The 22,259-nt window shown below is 40.5% G+C and overlaps 1 protein-coding gene across 3 annotated transcripts in view; it reads right to left on the bottom strand.

Moving 5' to 3' along the window:
- Nucleotides 1–19,087: 19,087 nt before the first annotated feature.
- Nucleotides 19,088–22,259, bottom strand: part of LOC149792002 (uncharacterized) — a 48,067-nt gene continuing 44,895 nt past the window's right edge. For all 3 annotated transcript variants that reach the window (XM_089970494.1, XM_089970495.1, XM_089970496.1), the window contains one exon: nucleotides 19,088–21,461. In XM_089970494.1, the coding sequence (XP_089826620.1) occupies nucleotides 21,138–21,461 (324 nt within the window). In that variant the 3' untranslated portion in view covers nucleotides 19,088–21,137. The remainder of the gene's footprint in view (nucleotides 21,462–22,259) is intronic.

Below are 22,259 nucleotides of genomic sequence, written 5' to 3'. Positions count from 1 at the left end.
TTCCGTACGTCAAGTGATTTTCCAGGTACGCTCGATAAGGGTAAGTATCCATGCTGCTACTGACTAGTTTGTTATTCAAGTACAAGTCCACTCCGCTAAACAAGGAATGCATGAAATTGTTGACGGGAGCTACTGGCTCAGTGTCTATAGTATTTCCATCCTTATCTTGAACTTTGACTTTCAAGTACAAGTAACTGCTATTCAAATCGATGTAATCTTCGGGCTGTCCATTGATTTCAAACTCGATGGGAGCGGAATCGGTCAATGAGGAGACGGGATGAAATTCCACCCATTGGGATTCTTGCATGGTCATCATGGTGGGTGGCATGGCAAACAGATCCAGTTCCGTCTTGGAACAGGCGCAAGACTCTCGGTGCATCATTTTTTTTTGTTGCTGTGTCTCAATAATCGAAAACGTTTAAGTCTCGAACGGTTCTTCTTTTCTTTGCCTTTCTAGATTGAAGTCTGGTGAAAGGGGGTTTTCTTCGTCGTCTCTTTCTGCCTTGTCCTTGCTGAATGCCTGACTCGGTAGCGTGCAGGGCATTTATAGGTGTTTCGCGTCGGCCCAAAAGGTCTTTGCCTGTTTGCAGCAAGACATTTTTGCCTGCCCTCATGAAGGCTTCTTTAGGGTTTTGTTTGTCGATGATGACATTTTGGAGAAATTCTTTGCCTTGCGTCAGTGCCGCATCTTTCAAGGCGTGCAATCCGCGTGTCACCATCGGTTTCAACATTGGGGCCACCGAACGAAAGGCCGATTTTAACATATCTCCTAAACCGTGTCCTCGATGTCGAGCAACCCCTCGATACACTGGATACATGACTTACGAGTCGTGAGAGAACCGTTTTCGAAAATGGAGTTTCACCGTGACTTTTCCTTTGGTGAATGGAATATTTTGTCCCAAATCTCCTTTTATAGCAATGTTGACCGTGTCCAAATACGACTTGCTGACAGGCAAATAATGAGGATGTACAAATTCCCGGTGGACGTGGTAAGTGTTTCCACCTTCCTGGTCACTGGTTGTGGTACTATCCACTTTGAAAGGAATGACACGCAGTAACGGCACAGAGGTGTGTCCCACCACGTTATACTCCACCACATCGGAGTACACGAACATCAAATTCAGTCCTTGGTTCAGTTCTACAGGGAATCGAAAAAACTTGTAAAATTCCGTATTGCTGTTGATCTTCGGTTTAAAATTTGGAGCCATTTTTGTGTCTCCACCTAAAATATCAAACAAGTCACGATTAAAACTGATGGACAACGTTTGGGTATCCTGAAATTTCATCAGTAAGCGACGATGGTACTCCAGGGTGACACTTTTTTTGACTCTGTTCAGGGCTTTGCCAAAGGCTAACTCGAACCTGGAAGTAATGGTGTCCACCAAATGTTGACCACTAAAATAAAACCCTGCCGGAATTTTCAAGGTGTAGGTATTGAAGGGTGAATTGTTGGATGGTCTTGTGTCCCCTGAAAACCCGATGTCATTCATGACTTCTTGTAATTGTTGGTTCAGGATTTCGACCTCAAAAGTGTTTTGCTTTTCGGTGATGTTTTGGATTTGTGTAGGGTGAATCATTTCTACCAAAGCCACTTCCCAATGGGCTTCGTGATCTAACTGGATGGCTTGAGGTAATTTGGCCGTGTAACAGCACAACGTGTTGTTGGGGAACACCTCCATGGAACTGTCACTGAGTAAGGTCAAGTAAAATTGGTTTTGGTGACTCATAATTCCAGAGTTCTGTGGCTGTCCGTGGGGTTACTGGACGTCAGAGGCGTGTCTCCGCCCAAAATGAGGTTCTGGTTGTGATTGTTATTGGAGTGGTGACTGGCACTGGCACTGGACACAAGGTTCCCGTAGTTCCCGTTCGAGGAGAATTTCAGGGAGGGATTGGGAAGCAGGTAACCGATGCAACTGCTCAATAAAATGGTCCACAATTGTTTGTCTCCTTGTTGCAAACTCAAATTGGCGATGGCTGCCCCGATGACACAATACACCACGAAGATTTGGCAGAAAAAGACGATTTGCGTTTTAGGCACACGTTCTCCACACCACACCCACAAGGGTTGTTTTTGTAAATCTTGCACAGAAGAACTAGGTGAAGAAGGAGTGGTCGACGTAGCTGCGTCTGTGTGAAAGGGCATGATGGTCACTTCTTTTTATAGTCGATGACTTGCGAAGCGTCGATCCAAGAATCAAAACTGGGTGGATATCCTTTCCAACGTACTTTGACTTCTTTGACACGTCGTTTGCCCACTTTACGGGTTCTGCGTTCGAGAATGCTTTCGATGTCGTACACGTCGTCTTCTTTTCTGGTGACACGTTGTAACTCGGGCAAATAAAACGTTCCTTTGAGCACTTCTCCGTTCATGTCTTCCATTTTATAGACGGCAGGATGACGGCCATGCACTCGTCCAGTGACGCGAAGCAATTCGGTCGTCCAGTTAGGTAAGTAACCTTTGTCGAAAGTGCGTTTGGTTTTGCCAATGCGCACCCAATCTCCTATGGCCAACTCTCCACTTTTCTTGGGGACAGCCCTCGTCGGGGACGTACCAAACAGGTACTCAAACACCAACACTTCGTTGTCGGGAGTCACGTCTTGCGGGGCACGTCCGATGCTTCGATGGTAAGATTGGTTGTACGCTTGCACCAGGTGCGGTAAGATGTCGATGCATTTCAGAGTGTGGTGATGCGTAAAATATTTCCACATGCGTTCTTTCAAAGTGCGTTGAAAACGTTCCACGATGCTGGCTTTGGTTTCGGGATTCTCGGTGGTAAAAAAAATGAATGTCACGTTTCTTTAATTCTTTTTGGAAAGCTTGGTTCAGAAATTCGGTGCCTTTGTCAGTTTGCCATCGAAGAGGGTGACGACCGCTTTGTTTCAACACTCGTTGCAGGGCTCGCACTAACTCGCTGCTCGATTTGGAAGTCAAGGGCACGACCCAGGCAAATTTGGAAAAGACGTCGATGACACAAAACAAATATTTGTAGCCACGATTGTAGCTGGCCAAATGAGAGACATCGGCTAAATCGGCTTGCCATTGATGATCGATGCCTTCCACTTCGGTGCGACTTCTGGCAAACTTGCGTCGAATGGGTTTGTGTAAAGTGTAGGTAGCTTGTTCTTGTAACCATCGTTGCACTTGAGGTAAACGGAGACTTTTCAGTCGCTTTTTGGCAGCACGATACAATTTTTGAACTCCTGTGTAACCTGCAGGATGGGAGGGATCGTAGCAAATGCTGGCTAAGACTTTTTCCATTTTTTGTGTTGGTTGGTGTGTTAATAAGACACCCACTCTTGGAGAATGCTACTCTTTTTCTCTTGGGGTATTTTCTTGGATTGCAATGCTTTGCGTGTGCGACCGGCAATAGGTGTTGAAGAGGAGGATGTCTGAGCGGGGGATATCGGTTCTTGTTTCACTTCTGTCTTCACTTCTGTCTTCACTTTCTTTTTCTCTTGTGATGAAGAAGGGGTGGCCATCATCTTTTTAATCCATCCAATTCTGGAGGTAGGTGGTGTTGTTAACTTGCGTACTTTTTCTGGTGGAGTTTGAAACCCTTCTTCTTCTTCTCCTTTTTCTGTCTTGGTCACTGGTAGTGGTGGTACTGGTACTGGTACTGGTGATGGTTCTGGACTTTTCATCAAGGTCTTAAAATCTTTCAGAGTGGGTAGAGCTGTTTCGTCTAAAGCTTTCTGGTGAAAGAGTTGCAGTTGTTGCAAGAGTTGACCGTACTTTTGCGATTTTTCTGTTTCGGACAAATCTTGGCGATCGGTCAAGGACTGCAATTCGTGTTGTAACTGGGACATCTCGCTCAAATGGGGATTGGGTGGTAAATGCGGGGTGCGTTGTTCTTGCCAACGATGGTATTCCATCCATCGTTTGTAAGGCACTAAAGCTAGTTTTCGTCCTTCCATGGGGTTGTCAGGGGTCGATTCTGAAATCTTTGGACTTCCGAGGGCCTTTTTATATTGCTCCCACCAGTCCTCCCAACATGGTTCCCAACACTCCTTTCAGTAAGGGGCCTAACAAGAGAGGTAAAATGCCTCCACGTTGGACCAACATCTTCTTTTTTGGACGAATCGGAATTTTCTTTTGAACCATTTGGCGAAGAACGTGACTATGTTTGCTTAAGCATTGTTTCTGGTGTTTGGACAAAGGGATCGTGCCTTTCAAGACGTTCAAACAACATTCGCACACGGTATCGATGACCTCTTTGGAGGCCGATTGAATGAGTTTTTTTTCATAGAGGTGGAGAAGCTTTGGACAGGACAGATAACATGTCCCCATGTTTGATTAAACGTGGTGGTAGTCCTTTTCTTTTCTTTCCTTGGGTTTTTTTGGAGGGTGACATCTTTAAGTCTTCAGGAGCACCAAAAAACACTGATACCCTACTTGGTCACACACCTTTTTTATACTGGAACGCGTCGCCACTGATTGTCTTTACGTCGTATCAATTTGAGGACAGGCATGACACGTCGTGCAGGGGTACGTAACGGACTAAATCGAGCCAGTTCTTGCTTGGACAAATCCAGTAAACTTTGTAACATGCCCGATCTTTCTTGGACTTTGATTTTGGGAGAAGGTACTTTGTGAGCAGCAGCCACTGCCACTAAATTGGAGGGTCCTACCACTGGGGAAGTAATTTTTGGGGTCATCAACGGAGAAGTTCTTGGTGTGATCAACGTCTCCAAGTACTCTTCAGTTCTTGGTGTCATCAACGGAGAAGTGGATGAACGTGAGGCTGCCGGAGATGCGGTCACCGCCGTGGCAGGTCGTGGTTTGCGAGTGTAAAGTTGCGTCCTGGCCGAAGTGCCTCTCTTGCGACTAGTTTTCTTCTGTGGACTTTTCTTTTTCTGGGGACTTTTTCTCTGTTTCTTTTTCTGGGGGCTTCTTTTCTTTTTCTGGGGTGGTGTCTGGTCAGAGGAGGGTCCCGCCACTGGAGAAGTTCTTCTTGGGGACCTGGTCTATTTCTTCTTCTTGGGGCTTCGTTGGACTTTTTTCTTGGGGAGAAGTTTGGGGGCATTAGGATCCCATCTTAAGAGAGAGCGAATGATGACCCCTCCTTGAGTACCGCTCCCTCCAGGTTTCAAAATGATTTGTGTTTTGGTTTGAGTGTCGATGCGGGGATCGGCCAGTTGGACCAAAGCGACTTTGTTTCGATCAAAAAGCGTTTGGTTTGATGAGGAATCTGAATGATTCCTTGGAGTAATTGACGTGCCGTCACCGTGAACCATCGTAAGACTTCTTTGAGACTAGCTTCTAAGACACGAGCTCGTGTTTGTGGATCTTTTTCTCGACTGATGCCATATAAGGCACGAATCAATTTGACTGGAAGACGCGACTGAAGGAACGTCATGTTCAAAATGTGTGAGACAGACGAAAAAGGGTCTGAGGTTTTTATAGATTTTTTTTTGTGGAGTGAAATTAAGTCGAGGACGGAGACGTGTACAGGACAGGCCCTCCGTCTTGGCACCAGTGGTGAAACAAGTGGGTACGAAATCGCAAATCCTCGGGGGTCGTAGGTATCAAATCGACGAGTAAATAGGCGTGTGGAGTTTGAGTGGCATCGTCGTACGCCTGAGTCAACCAAGGCGTTCCTAACTGTTTGGCTAAGACTTGCACTTGCGATTTATCTCGAGGGCTTTTAAACAAGACCACGTAATGCGCATTGAGACTGATGGTGCGATGGGCTTTACTTTGTTGAAACAAATTTTGGGTGATGTAAACGACACTGGCATTACGGTGATGCCCTTTGCGCGTGAACCACAGTTTAATTTCTTCTTCGTCTTCTCCTAACATGTCAAAAATGACCAAATGGGTTAGACGGGAGTCAGAGACGATGCCGTCGTCTTCTTTAAGAATGCCTTCCACAAACACGATGGAATCGCCTTGACTTTCTCGCAAGAGGCTGTACGGCGACTGCCACTCTTTGTAACACCACACGATCCGTTGAGGTGGCCGATCGATCAAATGATGTTTATGTTCGATCAAACGTTTGACGAATTCGGTTTTGCCTGAACCGCTAGGTCCAGCAATGAGCATGTTAAAGGGATGGCGAAGATGCAAAGCCTCCCAACTGGCACGATTTAAGTGTTCGTCGATGACTTTGACAGTAGAGGAAGAGGGAGCAGAGACAGCAGAGGTAGCCATAGTGTGAGAAATGTCACTTGTGACACGAAAACAAACAAGACAAGAGTTTATATACTTTTTTTCAGAACACGTTTATTGAATGTTTCAAACATGAATACGAAAGACAAAAATACATAAAAGTCAAAGGCTTAAGTATAAGGATAAAAGGCACATGATAACCATTAACGTGGAATAAACACAAATGTCTGTACAACATGTTTTGGGTAATGTTCTAACCAGTTCTATAGTAGGGGGTAAGGTCACACAAGTGTCCTCCCGAAAGGGTCTTTCAGGCCTGTCCACGACAGTCCCGTCCTGGGTGACGGGTTCTTCTGGCACCGTCACTAACACAGGTTGAAAAGTCGCAAGGCTCACAATCGCATTCCACTTCAGAAGCCCCACACTTGAATTGTGCCTGTCTAAACTTGTTTTGTGTTTCTCTGAAAGTATTCATCTTGTTCGCTCGGTCTTGGTAGTCACAATGAACTATCGATCTTGCCTAGGGTTTCTTTTTATAATCAGACCAATACCGACGTGTCCATACGGTAAGGTGAAATGATTGGGAAGTCGCACTCGCTTCTGGTACACGATTTGATAGACTTTTTCCAAGGGTCGACTGACGATGTGGTGAGTGGGTAAACGTACAATTTTGTTCGGTTGATAGGTGGTCACTTTAAAGTTTGCATCCTCTCCCGATTGCAAGGCTTCTTTCAATACCCCAAAGTTCACCACACGACTGGTACGATAATTCAGAGTCAATCCTTTCACTTTACACGTCGTGTGCAATTCTCCTTGTGGGTCCCGGTATTCGTAGCCGTAATTTTTGGGACCACCACTGACGAAACTTAGAATCTTGTCGTCGGGATGTTCGTCTGTCCAGGCTCCTAAACGGTCTCCTTCGATGTCAGGGTGCTGTTGACTCGGGTGATGGATGTAAATGCAACTGTCCGTGTCAAAGTACAGGACACGTTCCCCTAACAGTTCTAAAGCTTCGTACAATTTTAAGCGAGCATGAGCTGTCACGTAAGCCGCAATGATGACATTTCCAAAGGGGTCGTCTTGTACAAAGTCCAGATCTTCTTCGTAATTGACCAAGATCAAATCCATGCGAACGACGTCCACGTGTTTCATGTATTTGGTTTTGTCGTGAATCATCTGAAAGTAGCGGGAAGGTTCTGTCAAATATTCCGTCTTGGGTAAACACGGGCGTTGTGCCATTTTACCCCACAAGCAATTTAACATCACTTTGGCAAACGACCGCCTGCCTTCGTTTTTCTCGATATGGTCTAAAGAGATGCCTTCTTGTTCATAGTATTTCTCTTTGAATGTCTTTTCGTCTTCGGAAGTGTGACACCAGGAAGGATAGCCGCTGGCTTCTTGCTTCAGTTTCAAAAAGGCATCCACGTAGTCGGCGAAAATGCCTTTCTGACTGGGGTCACCCTTGTGGTATTGTTGTGTCTTGGGAAAGTGGCAAATTTCGTACACTTCTAACAGTTGGTATCCCATGTCCAGAGCTTTGAACAATTCTACGCTGATCCAGGTTCCCGTCAAGGCACGTTCTTCCTGGGTGTGCTGACAAGGTTGGTCTTGGTTGCACGTTTCGGCACAAGTACGGCACAATGGAAACATCAGTTTGCCTTGACAATGGTGAGGTAAGACGGGATGGTATAGGTTCGTGGGAGGCAAAACTTTACACTTGATCAAGCCTTCGTATTGTCGAATGTTTTTCAGGTCGATGTGTTCCGTTAACAATTGTGGGTGCCCTGCAGGAAAGGGACAATATTTGCACACGTAAGGATACAGCGAACACACGTCCAAGTATTTGATTTCTTCTCCTTTCTCTTCGTCGGCTTGGTACAGCAAACAGGTGGCATTGGTCCTTCCTCCGTACAAACTATCCCTCGGGTTTAGGGGGTCCATCAGCTTGTAACTTTCCACGGCACGTTTGAACTCGGGATCGGTTTTCATACGCTGATCGTACTCGTGTTCCCACATTTCCACCACTTGGTATCCTTGCTGTTCTAACTTTAGGCGTCGCTGACAAGTGTCCTCGTACAAGTCTCCCATGGTTCGTTGTAAAAACTGATTTTTAGTGCTACGATCAGGGTAACAGACGGGACATCCGTGAAATAAGCAACCGTTAAACTCGTACACGATCTTGGGGTTTTCTAAGTCCCAGCCATCGACCGAATGCGTTCCGATGGTCTTTTCGCCTCCTCCGTTGCGGGCATGCTGAATCCATTTGTCTTCCTTGTCGCACAAGTAATGTAACCAACGTAGGGTTTTGACCGAGTATTGACGTTTGACATAGTGGGTCGTTTGAGGACTGATGACAGCCACGGTGTTTTCAGGCATGAATCGTTGTCGATACACTAAGGAACACGCTTTGGCAATGGTGCAAGCTTCTTTCAAAGGATCGACCCCTCCGTGCTCCATGAACAGTTCTCGAAATTTTCCACAGCAACGCCGTAAAATGTCCACGTCGGAACGACAATACTTTAGCATTTCTTCCTGAAAGTCGAAAGGGTCCGAGGCGTGAGTCTGGTACCAAGCGTAGAAAGCTTCTCGTTGTTCGGTACGCATGTTGTCTGGGTCGTAATAGTGAGCCTCAGGCAAATGGGGTAGAACGGCGTGTTGATTGGCTTCCGTATTGAAAAAGTGAGGAAAATAACCTTTAGCTATTTCTGTCATTCCAAACGTTTTAGGCATTCGACTCAAAGGCATGGCCAAGTAACTCATCGAATCTTTAAACTGCACTTGTCCCACTTGCATGAAAATGATTTTGGCTCCGTTCAAAGTGACTTTAGGACGTTCGGTGCCATGTTCCGTATAGTACCTCAAAAGAAACTGTCCATCGTATCCGGAGAAATTGTGAGCCATCACCGTGGCATGACGATGACAATCTCCGTAACGTTCGATGTCCTCTTGGCTCCACGTCTTGTCGATAGGATCTAAGAGCCATTGGGCAAAATCGGCTAACGTGTTCGGTCCTCGAAAGATTTTTTCACGCCCTCCGGGAATCTTGCTGCAGTGAGGGCAATGACTGAAGATAGGTTCTTGAATGCACTTCTCGCACGCTCGATGAGCCACGCAGAAATTAGGGATGTGAATGCCAGTCTCTTGCATGCATTCGAAATCGAAAAAGATGAAATTGCCTTTCTTCTTGTGACCGTCCTCTTTGTCTGGTGGGGGTTGGTATTTTTGCACGTAGCATTGGTGTTCCAAGTCCACGATGTGGTGACAAATGTGACATTTTTTCTTTCCTGAACATACGTGTGCCTTGGTATTATTGGTACGTAGGCCTTTTCGACACGTAGGGCACAATCTCAGCCGTTGACAAGCACATTTCTGCTGTGAACCTTGCGTCTTCAGATGTTGTTGGTAACAGGCAGGGCTGACAAACGTGCGCAGACAAGCAGGACATTGTACTCTTTCTTGTCCTTCGCTCAGACAGGGTGGAGAGGCCAAACATCCTGGGCATTTCCATCCGCAATGTTTGTGTTGCTCTCGATTGTTATAGCCATAGTCACATTTCTCACAGTAATAACTGTATCCCAGGAATCCAGTGATAGTGGTAATGGTATCGAAATGGTCATCGTGATAATAGACATGAATGTATTTTCCGTCCTTAAAGTCTTTCCCTCGAAACAACAGAGGTCCGCGCATTTCTTAAGGGTGCACTTTCAAGGTGTAGAGTGGAGCTAGGACATCTTGCAATTTCTGCATCTCAGGAATGCCACAGGGTGTGTCTTTGGACAGGCCAGCTTGTTGCAACAGGAGTTCTGCTTCGTTTCGTTGTTTGGCTCGGTCGGATCGTTGAATAGTTTTCCAGGCTCTTTTCCATTCTACCGTGTCGTTCTTGTTGGCATAGGTTCGTCCCACCACGATGGCTCGGGCTAAACACATCTGGTCTTGAGAATTGTGAATTTGGACGAGACTCTTTTTGGTGTTGCGAAGGTCGTTCACCAATAACACCTTATTGCGTTGTCCGGTCCCTTGAGGAGGAGAGACGTGGGCCATTTTCAGTGTGGCTTTACCATCGGTGATGTCAAACTGGTCATTAGATTGTTGTACGTGTTGAATCTTGTCCATGACTTTGGAAGGGGTTAGTTCTGCGGGTCTGCTAAACTCGATCCAAACAGGGGATTTCAAGCTGTCGTGATCTATGGATAGTGTCAAGCGATCGTCTTCTTTGGGTTGACATTGTCGCTTGAGTGCGGTGAGCAAAGAATCCCACATCTCGGTGATAAACCCTTCTGCTTTCTCCAATGGTACGTCGGACTTGAAATCTTTAAACTTCACTGTGTAGGTGTAAGCCGTGGTTCTAAATTTTCTAGAAGAGCGCATTTCCGTCTCTCGAATGGAATAGTACTTTTCAGGGTTGACTAAGAGTGGTGAACTTTGTTTAGAGGGTTCGGATTCTGGTTCACTCATGTCCTCTTCAAAATCACTGGCATGAATTTGTGCCAAGACTTCAGCTCTGGTACGAGGCGATAGATCACGTTTCTGCCTCTTACTTTCTTCTTCTTCTTCTTTCTTCTCGAATGAATAGGATCGTTTCATCTTGAGTGCAAAACGTCAAATGACTCAAGTTTAAACACCATAGACTAATTTATAGTCATGGCAAACCAGCGTATATTAAAAGGGTGTGTGTCTTGTCCTTTCACTATTCATTTCACTCTCAAACCGAGCACAACGATGGAAGAGACTACCCAGATGGAACGTTTCATCAGAGCTTTGCGAGGGGTCATTAGAAAATTCTCTTCAGACCAGCCTACGGACTACTCTCCTTCCTTTCGAGATAAAAGTCAAGATACTTGCTATATCTGTCAGAAGAAAGGGCATTGGTCTTCAGAGTGTCCAGACCGTCAAAAAAGAACAAAAACAGGGGCTAGAAAAGACAAAAGTCAAGATACCTGTTATTATTGTAAAGAAAAAGGACATTGGTCTCCAGATTGCCCAAAAAAGAAACAAGAGGAGTCGGAAGAAAAGAGGGATTCTTCAGAAGAAGAGAGAGATTCTTCAGAGGAAGAAAGCAGCCAGGTGAAGAAAAGAAGAAGGGAAGAAAGTGAGGAGGAAGAGGAGGAAAAGACTCTGACGGTGAAGAAATTGAAAAAAAGAGAGAGTAATAAAAGAAACAGAAGAAGTGAATGTAATTTATAAAGTGTTCTGTTGTGAATTGTGAATTTTAATTGTAACTATGGAGAAAAGAATACATTAATTATATAAGGTAAGTGTCTTTGAGTTTTGATTTTAAAATAAGAAGCTACACTCACGCACTCATACACAGACCTGTACTATAAGGGTAAAATGTTTTTTTTTTTTTTTTGTTGATTTTTGGGTTAATAGCAAATTGAAAGGCTATCTCTTTTCGAGAGAAGTGGGTGGCCCTGAAAAGGGCCTTTTTTGGTGTAGGGGTGAGTTTAAGCAATCAACTTTAACTGTCTTAAGCCTTTGCCACGGCCGAGGCCTACTTCTGATGATGATGATTGGGTTGAAATCACTAAGGGTGGTACGATAGGCTTAGTCACAGGGTTGGCGTGTTTAGCTCGGGAAGGTCGTATTCTCTTCGGTCGTGATAAAGAAGTCTGATACATTTGTTTCAGACTTCTTAACTCCGCTAAAATGTCCAACAGTACCGTGACCGTTTGATTTTCACCCTCTTGTTTCTTTGCTGCTACTTCTTCTTGTTGTTGTTTTTTTCTTACCTCTTCTTCTTGCTGTTGCTGTAGGAGAAAAGCTTGTTCCGCTTCCTTTTGTCGTTGCATAAATTTCTCCAATTCTTCTTTCTGTCTCTGTCTAAAATTCTCCACTTGCGGTAATGAAGAATGAGACGAAGGTTCTGGAACAAATTCTTGCGAGGTAAGAAAATCCACAAAATCCCAATGTACCTCTTCTGAAAGTAAGTCCGGGTTCCCTTGGGCGGTCTCCACTGCTGGTGCACCCCAATGGATCGTTTTCTGAGTTTCCGTCATGTTGAATCACTGTCGCATAGATTGACAGCACATAGGCGCTAGCGAATCTATATAGACCACATGACGTCACAGACTGCTCTCTTCGGATTGGATGCGGACTGACTGAATTTTGTAACGCGTGTTCGGATTGGTGAATGAACTCAATCCGTTTCAATCCTTCCTCTACCTATAAATAAGCGCAGTTCACTGCATTGATTCACCTGTTCTCGTCGCCTCACGATGTGGACCACAGTTGAATCATCCAGCCTTGTGTCTTCAGTGATGTTTAGGACGGACATGCTCATGTATGTCCGGTCCAAGTGGACTGTTGTTGATAGGACAGATACTAGTCTATGGATGAGAAGAGTTTACATAGAAAGACAAGGATGCCTCAAGAGGGTACTTGTGTATGGACCTGCAGTTAGAAGGAGTTTAAGAAGAAGAAGATGTGACAGATGCCGTCTATGTTAATATTAATATTAATATAAATCCAAAGGCCCTTTTCAGGGCCACCCACATTTCTCGAAAAGAGATAGCCTTTCGATTGCCTACCCCTTTATAAAAATTTAAAAAAAAAAAATGTTCAATTCCCCTTGTCCCTAAAGTAGTTTTTTTTTCTAACATGTTCAATTCCCCTTTGTCCCTAGACAAACCCAAACTCTATTCCCATGTTCAATTCCCCTTGTCCCTAGACAGACCCAAACTCTATTCCACATGTTCAATTGCCTTTGTCCCTAGAATCGATATTTTTTTTCCATTGTTCGAATGCCTTTGTCGCTAATCTCAATATTTCCTTTTTTTCCTTTCTCCAATGTTAAATTCCATTGTCTCTAATCTTACCCAGGGTTTTTTGCCCATGTTAAATTTCCATTGTCGCTAATCTTACCCAGGGTGGTTAATGTTAAATTTCCATTGTCGCTAATCTTACCCAGGGGGTGTTTTTAATGCTAATTCCTATTGTCGCTAATCTCACCCCTTATACTACTATCATTACAATTGTGCAAATTTATGAACACCACCTATCACTCTTGTCCCTCGACAGGCCCCATACAATTTCCCCATTGTTCCTAGATAGGCCCATCCATGTCCAAGGTCCCTTGTCCCTAGATAGCCCATGATCAATTCCCATTGTCCCCTGACGGTTCCACCCATGTTAAATTTCCGTTTGTCTGTATAGTAGCATTTCCATGTAAAATTTCGCCTTGTCAGTATATGTGATAGATTTATGTCTAACCCAGTCTCTATGTCTATGTCTTTATTTGTCCCTTGTCCATAGACGCAAGTAGTAGAGTGGGGCACCCTGGGGTTTATGGGACTTTAATGTTTAATTCCCATAGATCCCAGGGCACATATTCAGGTCAGCCACTTGCAGCACTGTTCCAAACTATTCCGCTCGATTGATGTCAGCCACTTGCAACATCGTTGCCATTGTTTCCCCAGTGTCCAGTACGGTGAAATCATCCTATCCAATTCCCTTTGTCCCTATACAGTCCCATTCATGTTCAGTTCCTATCTAGTGCCCCAGATAGTCCCACCATTTTAAATTCTCATTGTCCTTAGACAGTCATAATCCCTTGTCACTATGGTAAATTTAACATTTTTCTATACAGTCCCAATCTATTGTCACTATGTTAAATTTCCCTTGTCCCTAGACAGGCCATCCATGTTCAATTCCACTTGTCCGTAGACAGGCCCAATACATTGTCACTATAGAATCCTATATTAATTTCCCCATGTTAATTTCCCATAGACCCCAGGGTACATACAGCCAAATTTAACATTATTGTCCATAAACCCCAGGATGCACCACTCTACTACTTGCGTCAATATTGCTGACGGAAAAATTACGTGCGCAGAAAAGCCCGACAGCGGTGTACTTATCCTAAACTTAGGCACTTGATGTATGTTACACACATTGTACATTACCTTAAAACGCACTCAGAAGCGATGAAATATTTTAAATTAAAAAAAATAAATAAACTTATATACTTAAGGTATAGTATTTAACTACACACACACACACACACACAGACACACACACACACGCACATTTTTTAGAACAGCAAAGATGCCTAAAACGTTGTCTGTCCTCAAAACGGTAACATTGGAACAGTATTTAAGATGAGTCAAGTGTAGACAGAAGTCACATTTTCCAAATGTTAATAAAATAAATGCTTACATCCCTTACTTCCACTCGCTGACAGTCACGACAAACATTTTTTTTTATCACCATTAGCATCGTCAGAAAACTCGCTTTCTTTTTACTCTGAATTAATGGGTGCTCCTTTTGTGTTATTTTATGATGTACTAGGAGCGTGTTCTTTGGGATTTAAAATTTTCCATTTTGTTTTTCTTCTGGTCTGCACTTTACTGTTTTACTGCCACACCTTTTCAAAATTTGTCATCTTCAGTACATTTCCAGATTCGACAGTTTCTAAACGATGGCATTTGTAATAATCCCCCCCCCCCCACCAACAAAAATGTTTTTTAAATAAAAAATGAAAGAAGGCTTGACTGTAATGTTTCTGTTAGAAACTTTCTGTTTTCTTGAAACCTGGCTTCTTTCATAGGTTTTGTCACCACACATACTCTTGCTCTTGTACTCTGCCCTGATGAGACTTTTTAAATCTGCTGACAGCATTCATCTGTACAGCTTTCCTTGTAGATAGACTGATAATGTGTGTTTGCGCGCGATTATATATATATATATATATATATATATATATATATATATATATATATATATATATATATATATATATATATATATATATATATATATATATATATATATATATATATGTGTGTGTGTGTGTGTGTGTGTGTGTGTGTGTCTATCTGAAATGTACATTACATTGTTTCAATCCATTTGCAAACGACATCAGAACTTACGTTACACACAGTGACATTACCACATTTCCCATTTTGACTCTTGAACGCTATTATAGATTCGGTCTCAATGGCATGCTCGACAGAGGAGAAGGGGGGAGGGCGCATTTCTTCTTTCTCCACTTCACCCCCACCAACCCCCGGTATCCATTTTTTTTAAAGAATCTATTATAAATATATCCCCATGATTCTGGCTTTGCCGACATCCGCTCGTACTTCGATTATGACAAATTCAATTTGGTACACACACACACACAAAAAAAAATTATGTATTCTGTGTCAAATGTTCTATTTATTGATTTGGAAAGACGGTTGCTCCTTGAACTATAATTCGTATTTTGGGACTATTTATTTACGCGCAACAAATGAAATATGCAACATCTGAGTCGGAAATTTTTATTTCTTTTTCTTTCTCTCAACTACTCTATTAAAATAACAACTATGTGATAAACAGAAACTCAAACGGGTAACGATTTAATTTTGAACTTATGAAACTCGTCGAATAAATACAATATTAAATCACTACCCATTTGAGATCCTCTATATATGTTTAGATTACGTTATTAGTACTGTGTATAGATTATATCAGTAGCAAGGTGTTTAGATTACGTCAGCAGTAAAGTGTTTATATGACATTAGTAGTAAAGTGTTTAGATAACGCCATTAGTGATTGTTGATATTACATGTATGATTTAGATTACCTTTGTAGCAAGGTGTTTATATTACGTCAGTATTAAAGTGTTTAGATTACGTCATTAGTAAGTGTTCATATTACATCAGTAGTGAAGTGTTTATATTATGTTATTAGTAAAATGTTATGTGTATAGATTATATCAGTAGTGAAGTGTTTAGATTACGTCAGTAGTAAAGTGTTTATATGACCTCAGTAGTAAAGTGTTTAGATAACGCCATTAGTGATTGTTGATATTACATGTATGATTTAGATTACGTTAGTAGCAAGGTGTTTATATTACGTCAGTAGTAAAGTGTTTAGATTACTAGCTGTATTTTACCAAAACCAAATAAATTTCTCAAGTCTCAGATGAAAGAAAATGAAGTAGAAGTAGTCTTAATTGACATTAGGACAAAAAATATGTGAAAAAATTGATTAAATATAAAAAAGAGAGAAAGAAATAAGTACGTAGAAAAAATAATGCGTCCACATGCACGACATCATGCATGCATGCATACATACATACATACATACATGCGCACACGCATACATACATACATAAATACATACATACATACATCCATACATACGTCCATCCGTCCGTCCGTACATACATACATACTGTTTTTTTTTTATTGTGCTTAACTTTTATCCATGAGTGTAGATTGTATAGCAGCATATTACATAGCTAAATTTTGTCCAGGATTGTATTATATAGTATATTTTAGGATAATGATTATTTTGTAAACAACATTTTTACTTGGATTTGAGTTCAGAAAATTAGTTTTCCCCATGAAAATTATATGGTCTACCAAATTTTGCAAATTGCAGAAATATATGCCAAGTTCATCAACTTGAACTTTTAATTGCGTATGAGCGTAGATAGATTGAGAATAAGAATGATATTACTCGATTATAAAACTCAAAACGTTTCTAATCGTTTAATGCGAATAGCATATGCATCTGATTCAACTTGTCTATTCGGCATAAAATGGCCTACACGAATCAAACGACATTCCATCATATAACATTGGGTTATGTGACATACGTCAGACTTTCTAGAAATTTATAATAAACTCAGAAACCTTCATTATATTAAATATTTATCATAAAACAGAACGAATAGCACCAAACAACAAAGTTTTACACTTTAACATACCTCTACTGCTGGAGATTGTTTCCATAACGTGGATAGCTTCCTAAAAAGACTCGAATGCATTATGCAGATATAAAGAAAAATAGTACATAGTCCAATAAATTGCACACACACACACACGCACACGCACGCGAGCTCACTTTGTTGATACTCGTGGATTATTTGAGGGCATGATGTCATTTGTCATTAAAATGTGCAATTTCAATGCATATAAATCTGTCCTGAGCACTCCCGCACACAGTTCAAACACTTACCGGTAATTGGTAACAGCCCTATGTAGCCAAGACATTAAAAATGGCCACAGGAAAAACAGTTGTGTTATTCCAAGCAGATTCACAAATCCGTCAAGACATGATTTGATAGAAAATATTCTGTACATATCGCCCAAAAAGATCCTTGAACCGACGGTAGCTCAAGAGAGGCGAAATATACCGGTAAGCGTCTAAAATATTCACTGACATGTTACCGACCGATCCGTCTGCAAACAATTCCTCGATTTTATGAATAGGTGATATCATACCCACAAACAGTCCATCAGTATCAACACATATTTGGTGGTCTGATTTAACAGACTAATCAATATCATGTACGTGGTCAAATCTACTGCTATAATGTCGGGATAAATGCACCCCACCCACCAATCATCCTATGTCCCAGCGATTATGTGCGTGCGTATGTGAATGAACACAAAGCAGTATTTCGAAAAGTTCAATGTTAAAACCGTACAAACAGGATAACGCTGCATGTCGCAATAGACTCCAATTTGCACATTATGTTCACAATAGTTTATCACTGTAGTTTATGATATTCTCTGGGTAATTGTTAGTCAGTGTTATTTTAACTGTCTTCGTTGCCTGCATTTGATCGTCCTTTCCTACATGAGCTTTTTCATTTTCAATCAGAGTTTGTAAAAACTATCGGAACTTAAATTTTCCGTTCTTCTTTCTTATCGTCTATGTGGAAGAAAATGTTTTCAAAAATTGATTGCATATATTGTACTCCCCGTCATCAAAGTATATACTGTGCAATGAAACATAGTTAGCGATTTATGTTATCATTGTATTGCCCAAACTATGACTGTTTCAAGGATACCGTTGAATGCAATATACATCTAGATCTGTTTTGGAACTGACTTAAAGAGCACACCCCTTAAAGCTTTTTTTTCAAAAATTTGTATCCTTGCCTTTTCGGTACCGTCTAGTATCTCGTTCAAATTCTTCCTTTACTCTCAAACTTTTTTTAAAGAAAAATTCTTTTACGTCTTGGATCTCAGTATGTTCTATTCCTTTGGAATTCATTTTATCTCTTTTTATTTGTTTTGCTCATATTTGATCAAAATAAACATCACGATTGTGTTCATTGTCACTGATCGCTAAGTTAATCGTCATTGATCGCTGTTTATCATCGTCACTGATCGCTATGTTCATCGTGTCACTGATACTCTTCAGTTTACCGAAGGTAGACAATATTATTTCGCGTTTCTTAACTTTGTTCAGCACCAGTCCTATATCTTTTTCTTATTTGTCGTTTATTTGTTTGTTTGTTTGTTGTATTTTGTTCTGGTTTTTATACGAGCTTTCCTGCAGTACTTATCAATGTAGCACTAACACCAGCAATAGTAAATGGAACAACTCCGTTCATAACTATTCCCGTTAAACTCCAGCTGTAGAAATGTACATACTATTCGAAATTATTTTCATCTCAGCTTCCACCCAATTTAAAGCTTTGTACTGTAGTAAGCCAAAGGGATTTCTTTACCGAGCGATTTCAACTCTGGCATGAATCCCGCTGGAAGTCACTTGGTTCCTCTTGTTCTAAGGACTTTTATGCAAATACTCTTGTAAACTGAAATTTCAGCGAGTCCAGACTACACATAATTTTCCTCTAATTAATACATTACCACAAATCCAACCACTTCACAATTAAAAACATACCCCAAAACAGCTGCGCAGCCTCTTGTCAAATAATAGAGTGCTCTAAGCATATGAATCGAAGGTATAATTTTTTAATTTGTTTCTTTTTCAGAGTCTTCGTGTCAGTCTTCAGCCCTTGGCGTGATAAAATTCACGTGAATGTTTTCCAGAATAATCTTCAAAGTTCACCTATAAGTCGACCTTTCTGCTGTTGTTATGTATTTTCATTAGTTCCTTGGCTAACCGTACAATAATTTCCTCTGCTTTTTTGACCGTTTGGTTGCCTTCCATTTTATCCACAAGAAAATTAGTAAAGTCAGTGGTACTTTAAGATATTAAAAACATTCGTTCCGAGAGGACGTACAAGGTTCGTTTGAATTGTAAAGTTGTTTGAAATTTTATTGGGTAAATAAAAGTTGGTTTTCAAGACATGTTCAAACTGTAAAATAGAAAAGAATTGATTTCAAAAGCATTTATAAAAAATGACGATAAGTTGAAAACAACGAGCACTGTAAATAATACGAAAATAGGAGAATGGAAGACAGTACAATACAAACAAAACCCATAATGGTACCAAGACAAATAAATTGTCACAATAATGAAAATTTAATATTAATTCACACATAAGAATTCTCTATTTTGCAAATACCGTAAGAAAACCTTAAAAGAGAAAAAAACTTTGATACTATTTGATGTTGCATATCTTTTACCGAAGATTGTTAAATGTCCTTAAGCCAGATATGTCAGTAATGACGACCTTCATGATGGTCATTCGTTCCAAGTTCATAATTTTATTTGTCTGATCAAAACCAACAAAAGAAATGTCTCCACGGCCCGTAAGTAATATATGAGACATTCAGTTTAAACGTATGCAAAAATATAAATGCCTTAAATGAAATAGATTGACTAGAGTAAGTTAAAGAACAGAATCATAAATTGAATAGATTTTGAGAAATATTATCTAATCTGTTTTCTCTGTGCAATTTTATTCCATGGTAAGAATCTACTCCTATGATGACAACTGTTGTAGCCATTATAGTCAAGACCACAAATGTATCAATAGCAAAGCAACCAGTACACATTTATTTATAAAGCCTGATTTAGTCTCTTCTGTACAGTCTTTCTCTGTTAGTCTTGTAAAATCGTAAATTTGAAGCGGTATATTTCTCAAAACAATGATATGTTCGAGTCTTATCAAACTTGCAGTCAGTGCAATAGATGCGAACCATGCTTAAATCACACATTTCTAGTGAAATATCTAATTCCATTGAATTCATATAATTGTCTTTCAGTACATTTTGTAAGTGTGTCAATCAGAAGGAATCTATTACCGAATGATGTAACACTATAAATGGCAACATCTAACAATGGTTTGGAACTGCATTACAAAGATATCATCGGTCGTCTTGGTTTCTTTCCGTCCACATTTGTCCAACTCCTTTTAGTCACGACTTGACATACTAACTCTTTATATGTTTCATTTACGAAAGATATGTCCAATTCCTGTTTGAACTCTTTAATGTTTGGGAAAATGAAATTACAACTATGTTTGTCTTCGATAATTCATCGATCTTTTCCCAGTTTAACTTTGTACACGCTGACACTCTACTGTCGTGCTTAAGTTGAAGGTTTTGAAATTACAGCATTTAAAAATTCCTTATACAAACATGGTTATCATACAATTCAAATGCAAGCTGAAATAGAAGGTGATAATGCATTGCTGTTCTTTATACAGAGAAATATCTTTGATATTTTTATTATCAATATCAAGAACAATCTGACTGTGGGTAGCAATCTAAACATCAAAAAGAAATTATGTCGTAAAATCTATAAGTACATCTGGTTATAAAGTATAAGGAGACCTTCTAAAGAAATGTGGAAGACAGCACGTTTGAAATATTACATCAAATGCAGAGGAACATCCGGCGAAACAGTTGAAGAAAAGGTCAGCATAAATGTTGGTAAAACAATATTTGCACCATGTGCAATAGAGAAAAGAGCCAGATAATTAATTTTTAGTAACGAGTTGAAAAATGTAAATTTAGCAAACTGATATATAAAAATAATTCTACTAAGATTTTAAGGAAAGATTAAATGAACCTTTAACCAGATCTGGCTGATCAATGAAGAGACTTTAAATATGCAAGATATGTTACAGATTCTAGAATAAGGCCCTTCGGTCAAATGATGGGATGACGCAAGGTGTGAATATCTGGGTCTACAAGTGACGGTCCTCAAAGAAGCTTGAAAACGGTGAAATGTTACAAAGAAAAGAAATAAAAAGTCAATAAAACAATATATCGTATAACGTATGAGACGTGTATCCTCAGATCTTTTCTGATAGAAACAAACAAAAACACATTTTAAAGCGGAATTTAAACACAGTGAAACACAAGTCATTAACCGGGAAGTATCCCTGCGATTATTTCCGAATGGCGTGACCAGGTTGAGCCACGCCTTTGTTGAGAAGTGGTCCTCCAGCATGTAGGTACAGAGCTGGCCAAACGTCAACTTCAACGACCACCTTTTCTTGTCCCTTTATAGATTTAGTGTAAGGTCTGTATCTTTCAAGGTCAAATGGTTTTCCTACAACGCCCTTTGCCATGTCAATCGGTGGGTCAGCAACAACCATGTGCCAACTCAGCTGAGCACATTGGAAGGCGTATTTCCTGAGAGCCTCTGGCACGGAGTTTGTGATTTTGTCGTGTGGTACAAGAAGTCTTCCAAGCTCGATATCTCTAAATACCTGAAATGAAATATGTACAAAAACTATCAATTAAATTATCTATCATGGTGTTGATGTATGCATACCAAAAACAGTGTTTAGCAGATTGACAATAACGAGACTACTTTCTCATTAGTGTAGTAACTACTACTACTACTACATGATTTTCTATACACGGGAATTTGTCCATTTGGACATTTCGCAATGTACGAAGCGCGGTTTTAGTGTTCGCAGCCGGCAAATCAAATAGGTTTATTGGGGATTTCACATTTTCTATGTTGCATTATGAGTTATGGACGATTCTAGTCAGAAGTGAAAATTCATAAGACACTTATTGTATTGTGAATTAAATTAAATTAAATTTTTTTAAAATCATAAATGTCTTATCATAATCTCAAAGAATTCCGAATGTTCCGAATGAATTCCGATAGTCTGGAATGTCCTGATATGCAGTTAATCTTGAAGGTCGTGATATATTAATGACGCAGTCCAAAATGTTCTTGAATAAATTCACAAAAATCCAAAGCAATATATTATTTCAAAATCAATGAGCACTTGAGTAATTCCAATGAATATTATGAATAAACAACTACCCTCAAATTACATCTACAAATGATTCCAGAAACTGATCATAAAAAAAGAATGAAAATAATTATGTATTACCCATTATTTATATAAAAATTCCACTTGACCTGAAACCTAATAGATTTCCTCCTATAAAGCCAAATAATTCCTAAATAAGGCTATGCCTTGAACTCGCAACAAATCTCTATTGCATATATATATATATATATATATATATATATATATATATATATA

This window comes from Sinohyriopsis cumingii, chromosome 9 (assembly GCF_028554795.1).
Source record: "Sinohyriopsis cumingii isolate HCF-2022 chromosome 9, ASM2855479v2, whole genome shotgun sequence".
NCBI lineage: Eukaryota > Metazoa > Mollusca > Bivalvia > Unionida > Unionidae > Sinohyriopsis > Sinohyriopsis cumingii.
This window is presented reverse-complemented; position numbering and strand designations above follow the sequence as displayed.